The sequence below is a fragment of the Primulina tabacum genome, chromosome 11 (genome assembly GCF_025594145.1).
Source record: "Primulina tabacum isolate GXHZ01 chromosome 11, ASM2559414v2, whole genome shotgun sequence".
Lineage (NCBI taxonomy): Eukaryota > Viridiplantae > Streptophyta > Magnoliopsida > Lamiales > Gesneriaceae > Primulina > Primulina tabacum.
Window position 1 is genome coordinate 38,392,106 of NC_134560.1, and position 27,667 is coordinate 38,419,772.

The following is a 27,667-nucleotide window of genomic DNA, read 5'->3' on the forward strand; positions in this document are numbered from 1 at the left end:
GAAAAATATTTTATATTATATATATTTCGTAAAGTAAAAAATATATGTATCTAGCACAAAGAGCTCAATATTCATTTCTTGAATATGGGCGGATATTTAGAAATCAAAATTTTAGATTTCAAACTTTATTATTTAAAAATAGGTTTGTATTCTAGTATTTGAAAACTTTGAGAGCATGTCACTATTATCTGAAAAGGTTACTGATAAAAAAACGCACAAAAAATTAATATATTGAATGTATAAAAAATTAGTGGTATATTCTGGTGTTGTCAACACAAACGCACGACATACAGCAGACATTAATTATTGATACACAAGTAAAACTTGAAAAAATAGAGACCAGATTTAAATTATGCACAAGTATTTTACAAATACTTGTGCAACGCCACATGAAAAAATTAATTAAGAAAATATGTAATTTGTTCATACAATGCAAATCAGAAACCAAATTCATTGACACTCCAAGGAATTAAAATTTATCAAAATAAATCAAACTAAAAACTAGATGCATAAACCGAAGTTACTTAAGACAAATAATAAAATAACATTATTCGATCAACACTCTGCGTCAGTGTTTTTCTTCACGTGTCTTCATCACCAATCAGCAACACTGTGATAACGTGAATCAATCAGACAAAGTCTTCAACATGAAAATTATCTTTAACTCTGAACGTCGGGTATATTTAGAAAAAACTCCAGCAGCTACGCAAAGTGATCAACCGATCACACGAAAAACTTCAGCAGATGCACAAAGTGGTCAACCGATTATACAAAATCTTCTCATCAAAATAGGCTCGACTCTCGTATTTTTCTTCTATACAAGAACGCTTCTGCCGACCTCACCAAAGACCCTCACGAAAAGACTCACATGAAAAGACTCACACCGAAAAGCTCTTACATGGCTGTAAGACACTTCATATTTATACCCAATGATAAAATATGGAAACAAGATTTTCATTATATGTAAAACTCTTTTAAAAAATGATAAAATATTTTAGAGATAAAAATTATATTAAAACAAATCTTATAATATTTATAGATAAATCATGCAAGATCTTATCATATAGAAATAAATCAAACAAGATTTTATAATCTAGAAAGACAAAATCTTAAATTGATAATATCAATTTAGCAAAATAATAAAGGAATCAAATATTTCTTTCATTATCATTTATAAGACTACATTATTTATTCATAACTTTTACCAGAGGTCCCAAATTTATAATCGTCGTATCGCGACCGTTCAAATTCAATGTAATCAATAAGAAATAAATGAATTTTAAGCCTATTGTAAGATAAAACGTTTGTTACTTTATCAAAAAGTATAGCGGGTGATAATGATACAACTCAAATCTTTTAAACCATACAACAGTTCAAGTACCACGGTTCGATCGTTATATCAAGTAGGGATAATTATTGCACCTAATACCTATGCAATACATTTTTTTAATATAATATACAACACATTAAATAACATTATACTTTTTTTAGATAAAATATGTGGAAAAAAATTTGTTGTAATTCGGTCTGATAACCGAAACATCATCCAAAACTTGTGAATGACTATGACATTACACTTTTTCAACCATAAGTTCGAGTAAAGAATTATTTATCTAGATTTGGTTTTTTAATTTGGATGAATGGTGATAATTAAATTCGTATTTTACGTAAATTCTCCAAGGTTCCCCGACTCTTTTTTGGCCTTTAACCGGACATCCGGCAGGCATCCCATTAACTTCAACATTTTCTGGTCACTTCGCTTTATTTCCGAGCACTTCGTTTGATAATATTTAGTTACATTCAAATTAAAGTCTTATTTTTTTCCCTGTCAAACTACAATTTTTTAGCCATGGACTGCTAATTAAGTTCATTCATCTAACTCTATGGTAAGTTAAAAGTGAAGTAATAATAGTCACATATTTGTATGAAGTTATAACTTAATAATGCACTTCATTCTCGAAACGATTATTCGAACATGTATGGACTTATAAGGTTTTTCGGTATAAAATGGTATATACCGATACAGTACCGAAATCTCGATATACCGTACAATTTCGATATAATTGGTATGCTAGTGTTATGTATAAAAAATTTCGGTACGGTATCAGTATGAATTTGCTTATACCGTAATTTTCAGTATGTTAGAATTTTTCTCAAAAATCATGTTTCTGCACATATATATAAACATGATATAATATGCGGAAGCGGATCTAGAATTACCTCCGGCCATTGAAAATTTTTTATTTCTCTGATTTTCTTTCGGTTGAAGTCTTCTAAGCACTTCACGTTCTCTGTAGATGGTGTATATTTCTTATGAGATGTGTGTGCTTAGGGACCTCAATCTTCTCTATTTATAGACATCTCATACCATCAACGAGAAAAATCGGGAGTCTGAATGTCAAAAGAAGAAACATTTACGCATATCAATTTTCTAAAGTTGAGGTTGCGTACGCAAGTTTCGTCAAAATATGTAGGCAATGGTCGTCGCCTATTCTTACACGATACTTCTTTTAACATGTGTCATATTTTTCTTACATTCTCCCACTTGACACATGTATCTCATTTACTATAGGAGGAAATAAAATACATGAATCTTGACGATATGTCATCTAAAAACGATTATTATCTTCCATGTATAACAATGTATTATATCTCTCAAATAACTTAATGAATAAATCATATATTTATTCGAGGTCCAACTTTATTGATATTTCTCAAATCAATGAATGTGTACACAACAAATATGAGAAAATATCACATCATAGTTTCATTAAATTTTTTCTTACAACAAAATTATATAAAGGAACTAAGTCTCATTCTTTCTGTATGATCCTTAAATTTCAATGGTGGCATGCCTTTAGTTAAAGGATCTGCAATCATCAATTCAGTGCTAATGTGCTCGATAAGTAACTTCTTATCTTTAACACGTTCTCGTATGGCTAAATACTTAATGTCGATGTGCTTGCTTCGACTACTACTTTTGTTATTTTTAGCCATAAAAACAGCAGCTGAATTGTCACAATATATTCTTAATGGCCTAGATATAGAATCCATAACTCTAAGCCCTGAAATGAAACTCTTCAACTATACACCATGTGAGGTTGCCTCAAAACAAGCTACGAACTCAGCTTCCATAGTGGAAGTAGCAGTCAATGTCTGCTTTGCACTCCTCCAAGATACAGCTCCACCAGCTAGCATTAAAATATATCCTGAAGTGAATTTTCGTGATTCAATGCAGCCAGCGTAGTCTGAATCAGAGTAGCCAATTACTTCTAAATTCTCAGTTCGTCTGAACATAAGCATATAATCTTTGGTCCCTTGAAGGTATCTCATGACTTTCTTTGCAGCTTTCCAATGGTCTAAACCTGGATTACTCTGATATCTTCCCAACATCCCAACAACAAATGCAATGTCAGGTCTAGTGCAAACCTGAGCATACATCAAGCTTCCGACAGCAGAAGCATAAGGAATGTTTTTCATTTGTTCCCGCTCTAGATCATTCTTTGGGCATTGGCTCAAATTGAATTTATCTCCTTTCACAACGGGAGCTATACTTGGTGAACATTCTTTCATCTGATATCTCTCTAAAACTTTGTTGATATAGGTTTCTTGAGACAGACCTAGAATACCTCTAATTCGGTCTCTTTGTATCTTAATGCCAATTACATAAGATGCATCACCCATATCCTTCATATCAAAGTTTTTCGAGAGAAATTGTTTCATCTCATATAACAAACCCTTATCATTGGTTGCAAGTAATATATCATCCACATATAGAATAAGAAAACAAATCTTGCTCCCACTGACCTTATGGTATATACATTGATCCATGGGGTTCTCAACGAATCTGAATGAAGAGATAACATCATGAAATTTTAAATACCATTGACGGGAAGCTTGTTTCAATCCATATATAGATTTCTTAAGCTTACAAACCAATTGCTCTCCATTACTAGAGAATAACCATTCAGGTTGTTTCATATAAACATCTTCTCTAGTTCTCCATTGAGAAAAGCTGTTTTCACATCCATTTGTTGCAAATCTATGTTAAAATGTGCAACTAATGCTAGAATGATACGGAGAGAATCTTTCTTAGATACATGAGAAAAAGTCTCCTTATAATCGATTACTTCTTGCTGAGTGAATCCTTTAGCAACGAGTCTTGCTTTATACCTTTCAATGTTGCCTAATGAGTCTTTCTTTGTTTTGAAGACTCATTTACATCCAATTGCTTTTACACCATCAGGCAACTGAACATGATCCCAGACTCCATTAACTGCTATAGAATTCATCTCTTCTTTCATAGCATTAAACCATAATTTGACTCATTACAACTCATGGCTTGTGAAAACGTTTCAGGATCATTTTTGGCTCCGATGTTAAAATCCGATTATTGTAAATACACAACATAATCACTAGATATAGCTGATCTTCTTATTCTAGTAGATCTCCTAAGATTGTTTGGTTGATCAACAATTTCTTGTTGTTCTTCATCAACAACTTAATCTAATGGATTTTCATCAGCAATTTGTGGAACTTCAGTAACTGGTTGTCTAACATCCATTTGGTCTTGAGGGGTGTGAATAACGACCAATCTGTCATTTGAATAAGAGGGTTGTGCATTAATGTGATCATTCTCAAGAATTATGTCATTTGAATGATCACTCCCACTAATCAAATCATTTTCAAGAAATTTTGCATTTCTTGATTCCACAATTATAGTGTTGTGAGATGGACAATAGAATCTGTATCCTTTGGATTTTTCGGCATACCCAATGAAATATCTACTTATAGTTCTTGGGTCCAGTTTCTTTTCATGTGGGTTGTAAACTCTTATTTCTGAAGGACAACCCCAAACGCGTATATGTTGCAAACTCGATTTCCAACCTTTAAATAACTCAAATGGCGTCTTTGGGACAGCCTTAGTTGGAACTCTGTTTAATATATATACAGCTGTCTTAAGAGCTTCAGTCCACAAGGATTTAGGAAGTTTAGAGCTACTAAACATGCTCCTCACCATGTCCAATAATGTTCGGTTTCTCCTCTCAGCTACGCTATTTTGGTCCGGAGAACCAGGCATAGTATATTGGGCAACAATCCCATGTTCTTGGAGAAACTTAGAAAACGGACCAGGTGTTTGTCCATTCTTAGTGTATCTACCGTAATATTCTCCACCTCTATCTGTTCTCACGATCTTAATATGTTTTCCACATTGCTTCTCCACTTCAGCCTTAAAAACCTTAAAGGCTTCAAGTGCTTCGTTTTTGTTATGAAGCATGTAGATATACATGTATCGTTAGTAATCATCAATGAAAGAGATGAAGTATTTCGGACTTTGCATGTCCATATATGGACAACAAATATCTGAATGCATGATTTCTAATATTTCTGTACTCCTCTTGGACACCCTTTTTAGACTTATTGGTCTGCTTTCCCTTTATGCAGTCCACACAAGTCTCAAAATCAGTAAAATCTAAAGTATTGAATACTCCATCATTTACTAATATTTTAATTCTCTCTGTGGAGATGTGTCCCAATCTCCTGTGCCATAATATAGAGGAATCTTCATTTATAACACATCTTTTAATACCTACCTTGAACATGCATAGTGGTGTTATTATTTTGTAAAGAAATAGAGAAAAGACCATCAATCATTATACCATTTCCAATAAGATTTGATTTATAAAACAAATTTATTGATTTATCAAAAAACTGAAATGAATAACCAAGGGGTACAAGTTTTGAAACTGAAATTAGATTCCTAGAAAAACTAGGAACATAAAAGGTCTTTTCCAATTTTAAAATATAACCACTATTCAACACTAGGCAGCAAGTCTCAATAGCCTCCACATGCGAAGACATCTTGTTTCCTGAATAGATGCTCCGCTCATTTTCTATTGGTTTCCTTAGGTTTTGCATACCCTGCAAGGTATTTGTAACATGAATTGTAGAACCAGAATAAATCCACCATGTGTTATAAATCATATCAACCATATTAGATTCATAACAAATAAATGAAGTAGGAATACCTTTCTTTTCAAGCCAGTCCTTAAATTTATTGCAATCCTTCTTAATGTGTCCCGTCTTTTTACCGAATAAACACTTGGATTCTTTTTTAATGTCAGGTTGAGGTAGAATTATTTCTTTCCCTTTTTTCCTTGACTTTGGCTTGCTTCTTATACTTTCCTTGTGTAGTCATAAATACATTATCAGTCGTTTCCATCAACAGCCTTCCTTCCTATTGAACACACTTGGTCATTAATTCATTAATTGACTATTTATCCTTATGTGTGTTGTAGAAAATTTTGAAGGGTCCACATTGCTGTAGAAGAGTGCATAAAATGTAGTGCACAAGAAAAGTCTCAGACATTTTCACTTCAAGTGTCTTGAGCCGAGCCGCTATGTCCCGCATTTTCATAATGTGCTCTCGCACACCTCTCACACTGGTGAGCCTTAATGAAAAAAATTCCATAATTAGGGTGCTTGCAAGTGTCTTATCTGAAGACTGAAACTGTTTATCAATAGCCTTCAGTAATTCTTTGACATTATTATGCTGATCGACAGAACCACGCATACCAGCAGAGATTTTGGTCTTTATGAACATTACGCAGAGTCGATTAGATCGCTCCCATTTTTCATAAAGATCAACATCATCCGGAATACTATTTTCAGTAATAGCAGATGGTTCATCTTTCCGTATAGCATAATCAATATCCATCCACCCCAATTGAAGAAGAATTCTTTCTTTCCATATTTTATAATCATCGCCCTTTAGTTCGGGAATGTCACATTTCATATCAGAAAAACTTGCATGTTGCATGACTGCACAAAATATCATATGCTTAAAATTTTGAGACAATATCATGTTTTACAAATGTAATCCATGTTTTACAAATCTAGTGACATAAAATTTGCTCGTGGGCTAAAATTTTAATTCAATAAGATTTTTCTGTAACTTTATGATAAAACTATCAAAATGTATTTTCCTTAACTCCTGTGGGTAAATTAAGAAAAATATAATTTGATATTTTAACCTAATTAGTTATATAAATATAATAAAAATCCATATGTGGTAAAATTTATTATGTTTATATAACTAATTACAATTGATGTCCATTATGTGATCCAAATACACTTAATGCACAATTTTTCATAATTAAGTATGCTGTGGCTATTCCTCAATTATTTAAAATTATACGGTTCACCGGACAAAATTTTGGCTTTACTTTAATACTTTATATAATAATTATTTAGTAACATAATCAACATTTTCCAAGAGTGCTTCCAGAAAAGATAGGTAGTGCTAAGGCCCTTTAAATACCTAACTCATAGTCAGAGCAACGTTCCTCAGGGAGACCAGTGGCTAGTCAAGGCAGTTTAAACCGATCTATGAAGAACTCCCCAGATCATGTTTTCTCATGTCACCTTATAATTATTATTCACTTTAATTATCCACATTTATGTGAATCTTTATAAGCCAAAATTTTTTCATTAAATAACTTAAATTCACATTTTTACTTAATATGAACAAATACATTCCCCATCAGTTTTTCTCTTCCATTAGAGTAGTGATAAAGTGAGGACCATATTTACGTAAAAATGTGAACTCCTCATCAGTTTTTCTCTTTTATCAGAGTAGTGATAAAGTGAGGATTATTTGTTCATTTGTGAATATCTGAAATATTTTATTTTATAATATTATATTCACATATTACTTAATATGTTCATTTCAAATTATAAACAACTTATATAATTTAATATGAACATAACGTGAATATTGATTTACAAAAATATTTTTCAATATCATTTGCATTTAAATTTCAAGAATAAATGCAAACATAATATTAAATTTGCATGTACACATCAAACACTTATCCATAATATTTGACATTATATCTAACATGCAAAAATAATTTCTAAATATGTATTAAAAATTACGTCGATCTTTGCAAATATTTTAATGTGTACAAATTATTTAACCAAATGCTATATATATACCGAATTATACATATAATTCCATATCACATTAATTATTATTAATTTATTATTATTATTATAAAAATAATAATAATAATAACAATTTGAATTGATTCCCGATAATTTATCAATTTTCAAATGTTGTGTGTCCCGCAACATTAATTGTGGGTCCCACATTATTATTATTATTATTATTTTAAAAAAATAATAAAATAAAAACAAAGTTAATTGATTGCAGGCTCAATAATTCAATTCATTGAATGCATACACGTTAAGTTATCTGAACGATAATTAAATGTCTTTATGCACAATTGTTCTTCTTCAACGTTTCAGAAAGTTTTCTGCAAATTTTCCTCCCGAAACAATATTTCTCATTTCATTTAAAAAATTCGAGAATCAATTATAATCTTCAAGACTTCAAAGAAGAACTTCAAAGTGCAACCGAGAACTGATAAGTTTCTTATACAAAAACTTCAAAAGAAATTTTATGATATCGCTTATTTTCAGAAAACAAATTTTCAAGGCAGATGTATCACGGCTCTGATACCAAATGATAGATTTTTTCTAAAAAATCATGTTTCTGCACATATATATATAAACATGATATAATATGCAGAAGCAGATCTAGAATTATCCTTCGGCCATTGAAAATTTTTTGATTTCTCTGATTTTCTTTCGGTTGAAGCCTTCTAAGCACTTCACGTTCTCTGTAGATGGTGTATATTTCTTATGAGATGTGTGTGCTTAGGGACCTCAATCTTCTCTATTTATAGGCATCTCATACCATCAACGAGAAAAATCGGGAGTCTGAATGTCAAAAGAAGAAACGTGTACGCATCTCAATTTTCTAAAGTTGAGGTTGCGTACGCAAGTTTCGTCAAAATATGTAGGCAATGGCCGTCGCCAATTCCTACACGATACTTCTTTTAACATGTATCATATTTTTCTTACACAGTACGGTATACGATATATAATTTTTGGTACGGTACGATAGGGTACGATATATCATCCCTACTTTTAATTGTTAATGTATTTTAGGCCATCATGTTAACAAGAAAAAATCAAAAGTACCAAATATACATCAATAAAAAGATCTTTTTCATATTACTTGTCTGAAATGTTCAATAATCTACGTTTATTTTTGTACGTTATCTCTATAATTAACATATCTATGATGAATAATGATTATTTGATGAGATCTTGGAGCAGTTAAATTAACTCATCGATCATCATAATGTAACCAATTATGACTTGGAGGCCTTAAACAATTTGGGCCTAACAAGAGAAGTCCATATTCACAAATGGGTCCAGCCAATTGAAAATGGGTCAGAACATTCGGGTTCGGGTTTCGAGTTTTCCCACCCTCCGTATTTTCAAGACTCTTATCTTCTTCGTTTCAAACCCTAAGCCGATCATTACACTCATATTCATCACTTGCAAATGGCGATTTCATTGGGTGTCTTCCCCAACAGTACATACGGCGTCGTTCGTGAACTCTTCTCCTGCGGCGAGTTCCCGGCTCGTTCCCGCTCACTCGCGTGCTGTAACGGTAGCTGCTGCTTCGAAACCGGCTACGGAGACGAAGAAGCGTGAGCCGAGTGGTATAATGAAGCCTCGCCGGATTTCGCCGGAGATGCAGGAATTCCTTGGCGGCGGCGTCACTGAGATTCCCCGTGCTCTAGTACTCAAAGAGATTTGGGCGTACATCAAACAGTACGATCTTCAGGTATACACCTGTTATGAATATTACGCTAAGTTTTATGAAAAACCATAGCCTGTTTGAGTTTTCATTTTTCTTGCTAAATTTACTTGTGATTTTTTATGCTTCATCTGAGTGATCGTACTTCGTGACATCTTAGTTTGCTAACAAGAATCATCATCGGTGCTATAGTGGAAAAACTTTTAGTTGCTAGAAAATCATTGATAAGGTGGGAAGATTCTTCTTTGTCCACCAGTAGGAGGATTTTAGTTGACTTTAGTGGTGTTGATACATCATAAACTATTTACTCACTTTTCACTCAACTGAACTTTTTTCCTATTTTCATGTCCCTCCATTTGACAACTAATTGCTGCCAAGTTTTCTTCAGCAGTCTGATTTTGTGGATACATAAATTCTGATTTGCTCATGTTTTTTTAGTCAGAAATTTCTATGATTGATACTGTATTTGGGTATTCTTCTGAATGTGGTTATCATAAAAGATTTCATGGTTAAATGAAGACAATTTTGGTTATCCTTGGTGCCATCTAATGTGCATCCTGTTTCTGATTACCACAAATAATTTTCACGCGGCTTACTGTTCTGTATTTTGGTAATATGAGATTCCTTCGTCCATATTGATTTTTACGATTCGTAGTTTTTAAGTGCATTCACAAATATTACATGATTTTACCCGTGTGACTTGGTTTTCTCTTCACCTAAGGATCCCGCGGACAAGAAAGTCATCATATGTGATGAGAAGCTGAAGAAAATTTTTGGAGGAAAGGAACGTATCGGGTTTCTTGAGATTGCTGGTTTGATCAGTCCACACTTTCTTAAATGAGAAAGCAACCTACCATAAGGAGTGTGTCCCTACAGCACAAAAATGAAAAGCCTCTTTCCATCAGTGAGGTTTGTTTGTTATTACATCACTCTTAGGAAACACCAGTACGCTCTAGCTTTGCCTTTTCTTCCTTCCCTTTTAGACAAGCATCTTGGAATGATCATTACTAGGTTTACGAGTAATTTTTGCTAAGTATCTACTTGAAAACTTCAAATGTGGTGCTTGCAGAAATAACTGATATCATGGTTTACCAACTTGGCGCACGGTCTAGTTTTCGTGGATTCAGACTAATCTTGAGCTTTTGTTGGATTTGTACCATGATATTGACTTGATCATGTAATCGATTTTAAATCATGTATGCTATGATATTTGAGCCTCATTATTAGAGATAAAATAGTGTTTTGGTATAATTTTAGCTATTTTTCCTTCATGTACTCAATTTTTTTCATGAAAAAATAAATTGATGAAAAAACTAAAAACTTAATAAAATCATAAAATTTTCATTTTTTCAAACAAAAATATTTATTTTAAAACAAACTAATGAACATGCACATAACACACGAAACTAATATTTAATAATGAATTAAAGAGTGTTCTTGTTAAAATTGAAAATTATATATTTGATTTCTTAAAAAAATATATCTTGAAAATTCACGTCAAATAAAAATTGAATATTGAGTTTCACTAAATTTTATAACAAAGTTTTTTAAAAAATCAATTGTGCATAATAAGACTAGTTGCATCATCAATCGAATCATATTGAATACGAGTTTCATTTTATGACAATGTCTGAACACGTGTCAAATTTTAAATGTTAGAAAAGAAAACGTGGAGACATTATTTAATCATTTAATACAACAACAACATCGTATTTTGAGATTCCAGCAATCCATTTCTGAATCACCAAATTCAACACTTTTGACTTCACTTGGGCTTGCACTCTATGCTGGAATTTCTGCCTTAAATCACTGATCAATTTATTCAATCTTCTGCTACAAAATCTCAATTTTGATCGAATTTTCCTTCCGAATCTGTCCAAAATGAGCTGGGGGTGGACCGGTGCAATTGGCGCTGCTAAGGTAATCACTCGGTCATCATATTTTTATGGTTCATTTTCGTGTCGATTTATGTTCGTAATTTGTTTAGCAATTGAATGAAACAGAACAATTTCGATGAAGATGAGGCACTCCTCAAGCATCAGAGCGTAGCACTAATAATTGGGGTGTCGCCCGATGCCATCGCCCCACTTGGAATGGCGACAATCCGATCAACTACATCAAATGCGACATATCCGACGCGGATGACGCCCAGGAGAAGCTTGGAGCTCTCACTGATATCACCCATGTGTTCTAGGTCACCTGAGCTAGTCTATCTACAGAGGCTGAGAATTGTGAGGTCAACGGGAGAATCTTGAAGGACGTTCTTAATGTTATGATACCTAATTGCCCTGGTTTGAAACATATTTGCTTACAGACTGGTAGGAAACATTACTTTGGGCCAGTTGAGTCATTTGGAAAGATAGTAATTCATGATTCTCCTTTTGATGAGAGTTTACCCCCGGTTGGATCATATTAATTTTTACTATACACTTGTGGATATTTTGTTTGCGGAGGTGGAGAAGAAGGAAGGTTTGACATGGTCAGTGCATCGACCAGGAACCATATTGGGGTTTTCTCCGTATAGTCTGATGAATTTGGTTAGGACCCTTTGTGCTTATGCCGTTATCTGTAAGCATGAGGGGGTTGCTCTGCGGTTTCCAGGGTGTAAGGCTGCTTGGGATGGGTACTCAGATTGCTCTGATGCGGATTTGATTGCCGAGCATCATATATGGGCTGCAGTGTATCCGTATGCTAAGCTTGAGGCCTTTGATGTGAGCAATGGTGATGTGTTTAAATGGAAGAGCTATTGGAAAGTGTTGGCAGAACAGTTTGAATATACCGTGTTTGAGGAGGGTCAGAAGCTAACATTACAGGAGCTGATGAAGGATAAAGGATCCGTTTCGGACAAAATCTTGAGGGATAATGGCTTGACACCGACTAAGTTAGAACATGTTGGGAATGGGTGGTTCAGTGATCTTGTTCTGCGGAGTTTAGGTTTTTTGGATACTGTGAACAAGAGCAAGGAACATGGTTTTCTGAGATTCAGGAATTCAAGGAACTCGTTCATTTCTTGGATTTACAAAGTCAAAGCTTACAACATTGTTCCTTGGTTCGATTCCTTTACATGTGAGTTTATTTTGTTAATCTTGAATTTTCATATCTGTTCATGTTTTCCTTGGCTCGTGTCTGTTTATATTTCACATTGTAGATTTGTTCAATGCCGTTCTTGGAAAGAAAGGGAACATTACTTAAATGCAGCGTTTGCCTGCTGAAGCTGAACTTTTATTATCTGAACGTATTTCATTAGGATGCTAATGAAATACAGAGCCAGTAGTGAAAGAAAGTGTTTACATGCACCATAAATTCTACATGAGAGTTTATCATTATCAATTTCATAATCCTGTGATTAGACGCAATGCACAATATAAAGTTGTGCCGGGTATAAGTTGTAGCTAGATGGTAAATGTTACTAATTTGTGGTCTTCTCTTCTTGCATCTCTTAACTTGTGAACAATATGTCACACAACCCAGTAGAATTCGTGGACGGTTATTGTGAGGATCTATCATAATCATCTTCTACAATCCATTGAAGTATTTCAAAAATAGATTCAAATTTTTTTTTGATGAGAAACTAAGATTTATTATAATATAAAACGAGTTTACAAATTTAGTGGATGAGCGGTCCACACACCATGAAAATCAAAATCGAAATCCCACAGTAGATAGCCTATAGCACTTTATCACTAATTTGCTAACAATAGATAAAACTCCAATCTCTAACAAGGTCCGAGACCGTCATATGCTGAAACTGTGGTATAACGATCGTCCAGCTCGCCACTCGGAATTTGATCTTCTCCCATAATTCTTCCCACGAGTCATCTCTATCTCTGAAGATTCTATTGTTGCGCTCCATCCAGAAGATGCAATGGACAACTATGTACCAAAATTTTTGAAGTACCTTCCCCTTTAGGAATCCCGGTTCCATGAGAAACATGTCTTTCGAACCGCTTGGGAAAATCCACTCGAATCCCAATTGTTGGATAACTTTGTTCCAGATTCTAGTCGTAAATGAACAATGCAACAGAATATGATCTTGGTTTTCCTCAGATTCCTTGCATAGAGTACACCACTGGGGTGATAATACAATGCCCGGCCTTCGTTTCTGCACCGCATCACAATTCTGCAATTTTCCCAAAGCCACAATCCAAGAAAACACCTTTACCTTCAGTGGTATCGGTACTTGCCAGATGTTAGAATAGTATGGGAAAACTTGAAATGAGTTAACTGAAAAGAAAGAGTCGTAGAGAGATGAGACTGAGAAAACACCAGAAGGATCACCTAACCAAACCCGAACATCCACTAACCCCACGCACAGCCTAGCTGAGTCTAAGACACCTAAAAGATCACCGAACTCTCCCAACTCTATGTTGTTTAACCCTCTTCTGAACCTCACATCCCACTGAAAGTTAGATACACCTTGAGAATCGTTGACAGAATAAAAGTGATTGATTGGCTTGTTAATCAACGATGAAAGACGGAAAAGATTAAGATAACACTTTTTGAAGGACAACACCCCCACCCACCTATCCTCCCAGAATCGGAGGACATTTCCCCCCTTAAGCATCGTGCCAATCAAGTGATGACAAGTCGAGTAAGAACGAGAGATAAACCTCCATGGTCTTCTCAAAGTGGAGTTTTTCGCCAACCTTACGTCACTAACATTTTCTTGAATCCCGTAAATGCTTGCCAAAACTTTTTTCCACAAAGATTCTTGTTCCACTGCACATCTCCACCACCATTTACCTAAAAGTGCCAAATTTCTCAACCGTATGTTACCCAAACCAAGTCCTCCTCTCTCTTTCGGCTTGCACACTTGTTCCCAACTAACAACATGGGAATGCGTCTCCCCATCGGGTCCATCCCACAAAAAGTCCCTCATCAATTTTTCCACAAGCTGTGCCACTCGAGTAGGTACTTTGAAAAGGGACATAAAGTAAGTTGGCATGGCACTTAGTACCGATTTAATCAATGTCAACCGACCTCCTCTTGATAGAAATGACTTTTTCCAACTCGCCAATTTTTTTGACATTTTTGAAACCACGGGTTCCCAGAATTCCATTTTCATCGGATTACATCCCAAAGGTGCCCCAAGATACTTAATTGGCCATTGTTATTTCTTGCACCCAATTGTTCTTGCCATCTTGTCGACATCCTCCTCCGAGTAGTTCAAACCCAAAACTGAACTTTTTTCGAAGTTAATTTTCGAGTCCCGATTTGCTGCAAAACACTTTCAATATTTTTACCGCTGTCATCAAATGGCTTTCAGATTGTACAAGGAAGAGCGTATCATATGCAAACTGGATATGTGAAATTTCGATTTTATCCCTTCCAACCACAAGTCCTCTTACAACATTATCCGCCTTGGCCTTGTCTACCTAACCGTCCAATCCATCAATCACTAGATTAAATAGGAAAGGAGATAAAGGGTCTCCTTGTCTGAGTCCTCTTTCCTCTTTAAACTTCCCTCGTGGTCTTCCGTTGATAAATATCGAGAACGAGACATTAGAGATGCATCCCTTAATCCACTTCCTCCACTTTTCTCCAAACCCTTTCCTTTTAAGCACAAAATCAACAAATCTCCAATCTACATTATCATAAGCTTTTTCCAAATCAACTTTCAATATCCAGCATTTTTTCTTTTTCCTTCTATACTCCTCCACAACTTCATTGGCTATTAGACAACAATCAGTTATCTGTCTTCCTTTTATGAATGCGCATTGATTTTCCGCAATTGTGTTACTCATTACTACCTTCAATCTGTTTGTCAAAACTTTTGCCAAAATTTTGTATAAACTCGTTGTCAGACTGATTGGTCGAAAGTCTTTAATCTTCATCGCTTCTTTTTTCTTTGGTATAAGGCAGATATAAGTCTCATTCGTAGATCCATTGACAATTCCTCCCTCAAAGAATTCAGCGAATACTTTCATAAGATCCGTTTTAACTGTATCCAAATTTTTCTGATAGAAAGCCAATGTAAAACCATCCGGCCCCGGTGCTTTGAATCCATCGCAGTCAAAAACCGCTCCTCTGATCTCATCCTCCGAAAAATACACCTCCAAATGTTCTGCCTCAATTGAATCTATTGGCCTCCACTTCAACCCCTCAATACCCGTTCCGTCTCCTTCCGATGCCCTATATAAATCTTTGTAAAACCCAACGATTTTGTTCTCGATCTCTTCCTCTTCTGAAACCACCGACCCATCCTCCAACTCTATCTTGTCGATCATTGCTCTATTCCTTCGGCCAGTCAACAGTGAGTGGAAAAACTTAGTGTTTTGGTCTCCCTCTTTGAGCCATTTTACTTTCGCTTTTTGATTCTCCATTTGAAATCTTCGGATGTATAAAGTTTCCAGCTCACATTTTGCCTCTCTTCGGTGCTCTTGTAAGTTGGCAGACCAATTTCCCCCCTCCTCTTTCGCGTCCAATTGCGAGATTTTATTTTGCGACTCCGAAATTCTGACATTCACATGACCGAAGACCTCAATGTTCCATTTTTTGACTTTAATTTTTATTTCTTTGAGTTTACTCATGAACCTATAACCCTCGCACCCCTGCGTGCTACATGTATTCCACCATGCTGCGACCTTCTCTTTGAATTTGTGGTGCAACAACCAAGCATTCTCGAACCTGAACAGTGAAGGACCCCATCTCAATTTCGCAGTGTCCAACAAAATGGGGTAGTGATCCGATGTAATTCTTGGTAGTACCGTTTGTCTGAACGAAGGGAAGATGTCCTTCCAACCCCCTGAATGAAAAATCTATCTAGTCTGCAACATTTGGATTAGCCCAAAGATTTGACCAAGTAAACTTAGCATTCAGTAGAGGAGGGTCGTGAAGATCCAACTCGTCTATTAGCTTGTCAAAGCTAGTACATACTTGTGGTATATGAATTGCTATTCATTTTTTCGCTCAAGTTTCGAACCACATTAAAGTCGCCTCCTACGCACCACCTTTCTCCACAAATGGAATTCAAACCCGCTAATTCATCCCAAAATAAATCTCTTTGTCTTGGTTTGCATGGGCCGTACTTTGTAGTGAACCACCAATTAATGTCATCTTTCCACTTGATTTCAATAGACACTGAGAAATTCCCGATCAAATTATCAGTTACTAAGACCACTCCCACATCACTATAATTCCCCCCTGATCTTCCTTCCGCTGGTAAACATACCCAATCGACGAATCTTGATTTCCACAAACTTGCGACGAAACAACGATCAACCACAATTTTCTTAGTCTCTATAACCACGACGATGTTTGGATTTTCCTTTCTAATAACCGTTCGTACTAGTTCCCTTCTTCTCAAAGACCCTCCCCCCCTAATGTTCCACGAGCATATCTTCATATCAACCTGTTTGCTCCCTTCGAACTCGAGACTTTATCATAATTGATCCCCCATTTTAGCCTGCTCAATTCTTTGCTTAAGCAGCCCAAAGTCTTATTGTGTTCCTTCTTCGAAGTGTACTCTGTTCCCACATCCCTAGTTTCCCTTTCATCCCTAAAACTGACCTCCACTACCTTTCCTTTTGAAGCTTCACTCTCGCAACCCGACTTGTCATGTATGCTTGATTGCACTCCTCCTAACAACCCACTAGAAAACCCCATAGCAGAGAAAGAGGCGGGAAAAAGAGCGTGAAGTTTGAAGGAATGATTAAGACTAGATGAATGGAAACAAGAAAGTACCTTACCCACTAGAGGTTTAGTGTTTTCAATAAGAGATGGCTCTGAGATGGGCGTATTTTCTTCTTCCTGTGTGAACAGTTCATGAATCTCCACTTCATCTATATCGGTATCAGCCTTGAGTTCTGCTTGAGACGATATATCGCTTCCAGCTTCCGAGGAATCAAAATTGTCGTCCCTAAGGTCGTCTTGTTGATCATCAAAACTATTAACCTCTTCATCATCAAGATCGATTTCCCCTATGTTGCTCAAATCCTCCCTGTTAAGTTCATCCACGTCCAGCCCCCCTCTGACTTCATTGAACACCACATCCTCGTTGATTGATTTCTTATTCCTTCTGCCGTAAGTCTGTCCGTAAGGTGGCAGTAGCTTGTTTTGATCGGTGTCAGGCTTATGTAAGTTCCTGTATTCAGCTTCTTTGATGGAAACTGATTGAATTGGAGAATGTCTGAAGTCCTCTAAATTTTTTGGTACAACTCTTTTTAGTATTTTCTCTACCCTTCTTCCCATCCGCTGATTAGCCGGCAGTGAATTTTCTGATAACCCCGTGTTTGCAGAATTTGAAGGCGAACTCCTTTGCTCTTCCCCCATCTTACCCTTGTGACAGCAATTAGACTCCCCCTTATCTTTGATGGTCCTGGGAATATTGGAGTTCCCCCACCCTGCCGCAGTAGGCTTGCCATTAATCACAGCTTGGGCGTAGGTTTGTTTAGTGTAAGATTCGTACGCCTTAAGATCGAAGGAGTCAACGGTAATTGTGAGGTTCGCGCATTCCCCATTTAAGAGTATAGAATGAATTGCAAAAAGAACTACGAACCGAAAAAAGACATTTAACATTAGAGGTTATTACATCTTCTCGACACGGGCAAGGTGTATGAACTGTTCCACGTTTGCTGTGGCATGGAACACTTTATTATCGAAGGTCATTTAAAATTATGGACTTCCTTGCACATCTATTTGTAAAATAGGCTTATTTCCACCTTTTTGTCTCCAAAAAACATGTTGTACAACAGGTAGTACCATGAGTGTTTTGGTCATGATGTCTATTTTATAAATTGAATAGGAGGCAAGTCAATAAATTTAAATTTACAATACCGATAATGTTAATCCTTGGGTATTATTGATTCCCTTCTCGAATCTTTAAGTTAACACTATACTTAGATATATCAATTTTGGAAGGGTCAAGAATTAATTTTTTTTGGATCGAGGAACAAGTGTGGATATAGCACGGGAGCATAGTTAAAACTATTGAAATATTTAGAGTATATTTCAATCTTAGAAGTATCTCAGATCAGTATTTATTTTCGGTCCCACCTTTACCAATTTTCTGAGTCTATTTCTAGCTACTTGGCTGCAAAAACTCAAACATCATTTGCAAGATAAAACTCACCCTGTGGCCATGCGATCGGTGGATATCCGTCTGATCACTCATCAACTTATCTCGTGTTTTCATTTTCTTGCTAAATCTACTTGTGATTTGTGATGCTTAAGCTGAGTAATCGTACGCTGTGGTATTTGTATTTGCTAACAAAAATATCATCCGTGCTATATTTTTACTCCATTTGGCCTGCAGTGGTAGTGATATAAAACCGATTCGATATTGCTTTGATACTTTGGACTTACATTGTTGCTGGGCATGCCTTTCGATAAATGAAACCCGTGCCATGATTCTTGGGGTAACCTTAAATTGATATGTCATAGGAATTCTACAAGCACGATTGAAATTGTTCTCTGATATCATTTTCATCCGCATGCACGTTCGAATCAGTTCTCTACTATTTTTAGCCATAACATCTATTTGTCATGGAAAATGATGACTCATATGATCTATGTCTTTGATGTGTACATACTAAAGTGTAATTTCTATTTTTATAATGGACTAAAATAAAAATATCAGAAGATAATTAACAGAATTATCTATATAATGGTTGTGATCCCCAGATCTCGCATATCACGTTCTACTATGTCTAAATCTCATTATTAGAAATAAATCCAGGGAGAAACTAAAGGCACTCTTGAGGAAGAACTTAGATCTGGAAAATCAACCGCTCATTCTAAAGGTTTAAATGATTATGGCTTGAGGGGACTCTTGAGGAAGAATGCTTAGATCTTGGAGAGCAACCACTCATTCTAGAGTTTTAAATGATTATGGCTTGAGGTACACTTCCGTTTCACCTTATTGATTAATTTTTTATGATATGACATGATAGATTATGGGTTTATTATATTTTTATTTTCCAATAGGTGTTATCAGAGTCATCATGTTAAATCATTGAGATTTTATTTTATTTTTTTAAAAAGTTGATGCATATTGTTCCCAATCCAGAATGGGAATTTTTTTTTTCTTGTAAACAAATTTTCATGAATCTAAGACTGATAATTTCGAATTTCTATTCAATTTTTTTTATTAAAAAATCGGAAATTTGATATTAGGGTTAAGACCACCTGAATTTAGTCGATATGATTGAATTGGCCGACCCACACCACTTTCCGGCGGCATGCGGTGAAGCAAAATTGTTGGGCAGCAAGGGCAGCGCAGGTGCACTAGAATCAGATGTGCGTGCGCTACAGCTTATGTGCAGAAAAATGGAGCACGTGTGCGCCTTAAAGTGAGTGCCCCTGCGCTCCGGCTTCTGTCCGATTTTTTTACAGATCATGGTTGATTCGGTTTAAAGTTTTGAATTTTCAACTATTCAAATAATAATAAGGTTGTTTTTTTATATATTTTGTTAAAATATATTGATTGAAACAAAATATCAACAGAATGACGTCTTTTGTAGAAATTAATTTATTTTGAAATATAAAAAGTTGTGTATATAATCTATATAAATATTGATCAGTTTAAATGAAGTTTAATATTTAATATGATTACGTATGCACTTGTGGAAGTAAAAATGTGAGTTATTTGGTTTTTTCTTTTACACGTGAATAATAAATCGGTCCAAATGAAGATTATTATTTGACATGTTAATTATTATCAGTGTTTGACAATTGTGTCCCATCACTTACAAGTTAATGTTTTATATAAAGATACTACATTAATGGAGTGTTCGGTGTCATGTTATGATGTTTATATTATTTGAAATTATTGATTATTTTGTATGGATAATTGTTGAGCATGTATTATTGTGGTTTTATTTTCTGTTCAGATTTGAATCTTGAGAATATCAGTTACAACATTAATTCAATTATGATGTTAAATGGCTCAAGCTTCAAATCACGTCAAGAGAATCTGCTTATAGTTATCGGAGTCATGAATTTGGATCTTGTGGTAATTATTGTCTGTCCTCCGACTATTACTGATAAGAGTATCTCTAATTAAAAAAGTGAGTTCGAAAAGTGGGAGATGTTCAACCGCATGTGCATGATGATTATAAAGAAAGTCATTCCAGAAACTTTCAAGACACGATGTCTAGTAACATTACTACAGCTAAATAATTCATTAAAGACATTGTTATAAGATTAGGCTTTCTAGCAATTGTTGCATATATTTGATGTTTTGTTTCAAAACTTTCCGTGACTCTTCTAAATAATTGTTTTTTTATTACTCGATGATAAAAATGATTAAATGAAGTTGGCCGTTATGCCACTTTTATCATATTGATTGTGTTTTGTTTTCATTAGGGGATCAATTGAAAAAATAATCAGAGTGAGTTTTTAAGCTAACATATGACTTCATTGGAAACTGATGAAATGAGTGGACTTAATTAGATCAAGATATAAAAATCAATGAAAAACTCCTTTCAAACAACCAACACTCAACATCATATACAAACTCATCTTCACCCATCATCCTACATCAAATAACCACAACATCAAACCAACTGTCGTCGAATATGAAGCGGAGTCATCACATGTAAGAGTACCAAGTAAATATGTGTGTGGGAAGAAATCCGACTGAAGTGCAATGTACAAGCGTGTATTCGGAAAAAGGATCCGACTGAATTGTAATTCATAAAATTATATGTGTGAAATACATCCGACTGAAATGTAACGTATAAATGCTAGATAGGAGGGAAAGTGTATTTGAGTGAATGCATAAATAAGTGTGGATCCCATATTCCTCAGTGGGAGCTAGGTGACTAAAATATCATGGGTGATTGATTGTTTTCATTCGTATGAAAGCAATTTTTCCATTTTTTATTTCATGGGTGACGTTTTTTTCATTCTTAACATAAAAAAATAAAAAAAATTAATGATATTTATTCACATATTTGAAAATAATCACTACTTATAATTAACATTTAAAAAATATTTTATCCAATAAGATTCAAACACAATATCACATATTTCTAAAATTTTAAAATCATATACATACGTAAACATCATTGAGATTGGGTGGAAACCTAGAAGTGTCCAATTTTATAAATTAAGTATTTGACTTGGACACCTAGATTGGAACTTAATTTTAAAATAAAAACATTATGGGGAAGCAAAAAATTTATTTTGATTTTCTTTAAATTTCATACTAATTAACTAGTATAATAAAAAAATAAAAAATTTATTTATTTTTTTATAAAAAAAACAAGAATCTTAACACGTGTAAAGATTTGTCAGAAAGAAAATGTTGCAACGTGATTTATATATTTAAATGAATTTTAAGACAATGAAGCAAATATAATATGATAGAATTCGCCACGTCTTTGAGATTTGAGCTGTACATTTCTCAATCACCAGCAAATAAATATGGCGAATTCAACTCCAATGGCTTCTTCAGCTGCGTAAGCATAAATCATCTGCCCAGAATCACCCATCTTGTCTTCGGTTTCCCTACAAAAATCCACCAAGTTCAACCCTTTTGATCAAATCTTCCCTCCGACTCTGTCCTTGTACGTGGAAAGAAGAAGAATGAGCTGGTGGTGGGCAGGAGCAATCGGCGCTGCAAAGGTAATCAATCAGTCAAATCTTCATATTGGATCATTCATGTTTTGTGTCAACTCACTTTCGTAATTTGATCGAGCTATTCGTTGAAACAGAAAAAATTTAAAGAAGATGAGGTACCTTCTAAGCATCAGAGCGTGGCACTGATAATTGGGGTGACGGGAATCGTGGGCAACAGCTTGGCGGAGATCTTGCCGCTGTCCGACACTCCCGGCGGCCCCTGGAAAGTCTACGGTGTCGCTCGCCGCCCTCGCCCCACGTGGAATGAAGACAACCCGATCAACTACGTCAGTTGTGACATATCCAACGTGGATGACGTGCAGGAGAAGCTCGGACCTCTCACCGATGTCACTCATGTGTTCTACGTCGCCTGGACTAATCGATCTTTAGAGACAGAAAATTGTGAGGCCAATGGTAGAATGCTGAAAAATGTTCTTGATGTTGTGATACCTAATTGCCCTGATTTGAAACAGATCAGTTTACAGACTGGTAGGAAGCATTACATGGGGCCATTCGAGTCACTTGGAAAGATAGCAACCCACGATTCTCCTTTTGATGAGAGTTTACCCCGGTTGGATCATATAAATTTTTACTATACACTGGAGGATACTTTGTTTGAAGAGGCAGAGAAGAAGGAAGGTTTGACATGGTCTGTTCATCGACCTGGGAACATATTCGGGTTTTCTCCGTATAGTCTGATGAATTTGGTGGGGACCCTTTGTGTTTATGCGGCTATCTGTAAGCATGAGGGGGTGGCTCTGCGGTTTCCGGGGTGTAAGGTTGCTTGGGATGGGTACTCAGACTGCTCCGATGCGGATTTGATTGCCGAGCATCATATATGGGCAGCAGTGGACTCTTATGCTAAGAATGAGGTATTCAATGTGAGTAATGGTGATGTGTTCAAGTGGAAGAGCTTTTGGAAAATGTTGGCGGAGCAGTTTGATGTCGAGTATGCCGAGTTCGAGGAGGGTCATGAGAAGCTGACATTACAGGAGTTGATGAAGGATAAAGGATCCGTTTGGGATGATATCGTGAGGGATAATGGATTAACACCGACTAAGTTAGAAGATGTCGGGAAATGGTGGCTCAGTGATCTTGTACTTGGGAGTGAGTGCTTGTTGGATACTATGAACAAGAGCAAGGAGCATGGTTTTCTGGGATTCAGGAATTCCAAGAACTCGTTCGTTTCTTGGATTGACAAAGTGAAAGCTTACAAGATCGTTCCTTAGGACGTCGTCTTTCCATTCCTTGTCTGCTCGTGGTTTCCTTTGGCATTTTGCTAAATCTTGAATTCATGTTTCCTTTGTTGTTCTCCCCTGTTCATGCATGTTTTTCTTGGCATATAGTTGTATGTGTTTCACATCTTAGATTTGTTCAATGATGTTCGTGGAATGAATGGAAAACTCATGTGTGGTTAGAATGAGTTATACACTTATACCAACTTCTTTTGCATATGATCTTGATCTGAATGGCATGTCTATACACAGTAAGACGATTTTTCGAGTTCGTTTACAAAACTAATCGAAATGCATGGATTTGTTAGGAACACCAAAATGGCAGTAGATTGTTTTTTGTTACAGAAAATGTTGTGCATTGTGTGAGATGTTCACAACACAAATAAAAAGTTCATCCTTCAATTTTATTGAATCTTATCCTAAATATTTTTGCTGCCGAATTTTACAAAGGATGATAGAGATGAAAAGAGGTAAGATAATCTATATCTATATAAATATACGGATTGAATTGTGATTGTACTTTATTGTCCTCATTAATTAGTTGTCATCATTAAATTTGTATAATTTTTTCCCTCATCTTTAATTGGTTATCCTTGTATTTATTTAATTGACTCTTTCACTCATTTTCATGCATGTACACTTTCTCTTTCACTCATTTTTATATATACATATTTGAACACCTCATTTTTATCATCAAATTGTTGCACAACAGAAATAATTGTTAAACATCTCAACTTCTTTTTCACTAAAAAAAAAAACATTTCCAGTAACATATGTTATAGTACCTATAGTTATTTGTATTCTGAAATTTACAAACACAATCATACTCACGTATTTTGCCATCAAATTAATCTTTCTCTGAGAAGTGATTGATGAGCTTGTTTTGGTTATCCTTGTATTTATTTAATTGACTCTTTCACTCATTTTCATGCATGTACACTTTCTCTTTCACTCACTTTTATATATACATATTTGATCACCTCATTTTTATCATCAAATTGTTGCACAACAGTAAATAATTGTTAAACATCTCAACTTCTTTTTCACTAAAAAAAAAAATATTTCCAGTGACATATGTTATAGTACCTATAGTTATTTGTATTCTGAAATTTACAAACACAATCATACTCACGTATTTTACCATCGAATTAATCTTCTGTGAGAAGTGCTTGATGAGCTTGTTTTAATATTCTGGTTCAATTCTTTGGTGGAATATTGATATGATAGATTCATGTTTCATTTCACAATGCTTATATTATGTTTTCTACATGTTTGATCGATTATGATCACTTGAAAGTTGGAAGCAGTATGCATTTTGACTCTGTATACCACACTTCGTTGATTTTTTTCAGCGACAATTTATTAAAAAAACTTTTTGTTAGTTGATGAAAATGACAATTTAAAAATTAGAATAGTAGTTTGATTTCTGAAGTTGAAAACTTACATACACAAATGATATTAGAGTTGTGTTTTAAAAGTAGATATCTTCTGTTCATATGATTTTTATCATTCGAACAGTCTACTCTAGAAACGATGTCATCTTCATTAATTGAAATTTTACAGCGATGATTTATTATTGTATCTTTTTATGTAAAACTGCATAACACAAATTATCACAAATTTTATTTTATTCTTTTAATAGTTCTTTAAAAATTCGCGAATTATATATACACTCCACAATAATTACATAAAAATGGAAAAAAACAATAATTAGTTTATTTAATCAATTTGATTAAAATACTACTTTCAACCCGTTTTTCATAAAAAACATTCAGTTATAATTTGATAATTAACGTTTCTACAAGAAAATATCAACTAAATCAGATCGACCAAATTATTTTTCCCTCAACAAATTTGATGTTCAAACTAATTTATAATATTTTTATTTAAAATAGAGTACGATCATTTAAAATTATCTTATATTATCATTTTTTGTCTCATAAACGTTGAACCACTGTTAAAAAATTAATAATTGATTCTTCATTTAATTATTTTACATATAAATTAATTTATATATGAAGTACAAAAAGTGATAAAAAAAATTAAAATTTTTATTTAGCAAAAACATTTCTATGTGAAAAATATTTTAGGTGCAACATATTTATTTTTTGTTTTCATTATAAAAATCAGATACGACATAGTTCAAAATGTATCAGCAAATATTAACTTTTAATGTGACTCGAAAAAACCATAAATCCAAACTGAAAAATTTGAAAAGAAATTGAATCAAAATGAGATGCAAATCATTTTTTTATTCGCATATAAATATTAAAAATAAAGTTTATATTGTTCAAGTAAGGATATATTTGTCAAAACTAAACCAACAAAATAATAAAATTTAATTAGATAATAAATAATTTCATTTTATTTTGTAATATTATATATTTCATAAGAAAATAATTAGCATTTATATTTCTTTTTTGTTTTTGATAATTATTATATTTCATATTTCTAAGTTTTACTATAACTAATATATATATATATATATATATATATATATATATATACCTCAAAACTATGTAAAAACATAATTCCACCATCATAGTATTAAAAAATATTATTTCTCAGCATAGGCTCATTTCTTTAACTTAAAAAAAAAATTAAAACAGACATATATAAGTTTACTTTTGCCTCAAGTTTAATATTCATACTCACGTATTTTACCATCAAATTAATCTTGCTTACTTTTTTTATACAAAAAACAGGGTACAATGATTAATGGATTGATTTTCTCAAATGTCAATGAATATTTTCGCAAGTTATTGGAAACCAATAAGTTGTATACAATATCCAACTCTCTTATCAAATGCATAGACTCCAGATATTCAAATGTCAACCCCAAATTTGAGCTGAATTTACAAAAAAATACCATAGTTTCATAGCTATCTCGGATGCTAAAGATGCCACATCTAACATTTAAATTCAAGGGATTTGACGAACTCGCCAATATCATGAATGTAAAAGAAGTTCTGCGTAAGTTCCCTTATCTTGAATAAATAATTTTTTCAACTGAAAATAGAAGTCATATTTCTCAGTATGTTGTAAAACAAACTTTCTTTCTTCATTTCCTAAATGTTTTTTTTAGCAAAAATGACTAATGTGTGGTGTAAATCGAAAAAATGAAACAGATGCACAACATTTACAAACTACGCCTACAACTGCAATGATTCTTAACCCACTATGTGACATCACCAAAAAAATACAAACATGGTACATATTTCTGAATTTCTAACTCTTCGTATTTTTGAGTTATACATTTCATTGTATAAATTGTATGAACTTACTTATTTATTCACAAAAATTATTCTAGCATGACAGCTTTCTTTTTAAATATATAAAATGATGTTAGAAACTAGATAAAAACACTAGAAATTTTGTTTATTATAATATATGAATGATTAAAGACTATTATTTATAATAAATTTGTAGGTTGGATGCAGACCAAAAACAAGACAAGTTAAAAGAACTTTGAGTTACGAAGACACTCATAGACGCCAAATAAGTGACATTAGATGATGTAACAAAAAACCGAGCTATGTTGACGGATGTACTGCATTTACTATTTATGAATCTTAATAGTTTTAGTTACTAAAATGATACAAAACAAAAACTAGATAATTTGCCCATGCTAAATATTAAAAGTTTTAACAATTAACATTCAAACTAAACCAAGATTCGAAATGCTTCTTATTTTTACATAGAACAACTACATTTGATACGGAGCAAGATAAAGGAAATCGAAAACAAAGCTACTCCATGGTATGAAACATGTGATCATTGTTTCCAAGCTGCTACAAAAACAAACAACAAAGCAAGTTGTGCCAATTGCATCAACTATCCAATTAAGATCATTCCAAGGTAATAAAAAATACCAATACCCAACCCAAGTTTTAGATCACAGTAAAAAAAAGAGATGATCACTACTTTACTTCTTTATGTTGCAGGTATAGAATAACAATCACAATTGAATATGGGAATGAGACGGTAAGAATAACATTATTTGGAAAAGTTGCGGCATCTTTTGTTTGATGTTCTATTGAAGATTTCATTCAAATTCATGACCAGGTATAAAAAAAAACAAACAAATGATTTTATATCTACATAAATAAAATATTTAGATTTTCAATCTAACAATAAAAATTTGCAATGCAAAATTTACCAAATAACCCATATAAAGATTTGCTAATTAAGTCAA

The 27,667-nt window shown here is 34.0% G+C and overlaps 3 protein-coding genes and 1 pseudogene across 3 annotated transcripts; 3 read left to right on the forward strand and 1 right to left on the reverse strand.

Moving 5' to 3' along the window:
• Window positions 1-9,298: 9,298 nt before the first annotated feature.
• Window positions 9,299-10,517, forward strand: LOC142519849 (uncharacterized). The gene is made up of 2 exons (XM_075622868.1): window positions 9,299-9,703; window positions 10,398-10,517. The coding sequence occupies exons 1-2, from the start codon at window positions 9,299-9,301 to the stop codon at window positions 10,515-10,517; spliced, it is 525 nt and encodes a 174-aa protein (XP_075478983.1).
• Window positions 9,322-13,046, forward strand: LOC142519496 ((S)-8-oxocitronellyl enol synthase ISY1-like; annotated as a pseudogene).
• A 3,748-nt stretch (window positions 13,047-16,794) lies between these two features.
• On the reverse strand, window positions 16,795-19,775 carry LOC142519493 (uncharacterized). The gene is made up of 2 exons (XM_075622528.1): window positions 19,444-19,775; window positions 16,795-19,368 (listed from the first exon to the last, which is right to left on the reverse strand). Exon 2 carries the CDS (start codon window positions 18,191-18,193, stop codon window positions 17,018-17,020), a length of 1,176 nt encoding a protein of 391 aa, XP_075478643.1. The 5' UTR covers window positions 18,194-19,368; window positions 19,444-19,775; the 3' UTR covers window positions 16,795-17,017.
• Window positions 19,776-21,989: 2,214 nt separating this feature from the next.
• On the forward strand, window positions 21,990-23,644 carry LOC142519494 (3-oxo-Delta(4,5)-steroid 5-beta-reductase-like). Its single transcript, XM_075622529.1, has 2 exons — window positions 21,990-22,243; window positions 22,333-23,644. The coding sequence occupies exons 1-2, from the start codon at window positions 22,205-22,207 to the stop codon at window positions 23,464-23,466; spliced, it is 1,173 nt and encodes a 390-aa protein (XP_075478644.1). The 5' UTR covers window positions 21,990-22,204; the 3' UTR covers window positions 23,467-23,644.
• Window positions 23,645-27,667: the final 4,023 nt, after the last annotated feature.

Excerpts from the sequence above, each read along its gene's own strand:
- LOC142519494 (XM_075622529.1), top strand. The coding sequence starts at position 22,205 with ATGAGCTGGTGGTGGGCAGGAGCAATCGGCGCTGCAAAG. Across the intron at positions 22,244-22,332 it reads GAGCAATCGGCGCTGCAAAG|AAAAAATTTAAAGAAGATGA; the intron begins GTAATCAATCAG and ends TCGTTGAAACAG.
- LOC142519849 (XM_075622868.1), top strand. The coding sequence starts at position 9,299 with ATGGGTCAGAACATTCGGGTTCGGGTTTCGAGTTTTCCCACCCTCCGT. Across the intron at positions 9,704-10,397 it reads TCAAACAGTACGATCTTCAG|GATCCCGCGGACAAGAAAGT; the intron begins GTATACACCTGT and ends TCTTCACCTAAG.
- LOC142519493 (XM_075622528.1), bottom strand. The coding sequence starts at position 18,193 with ATGTTAAATGTCTTTTTTCGGTTCGTAGTTCTTTTTGCAATTCATTCT.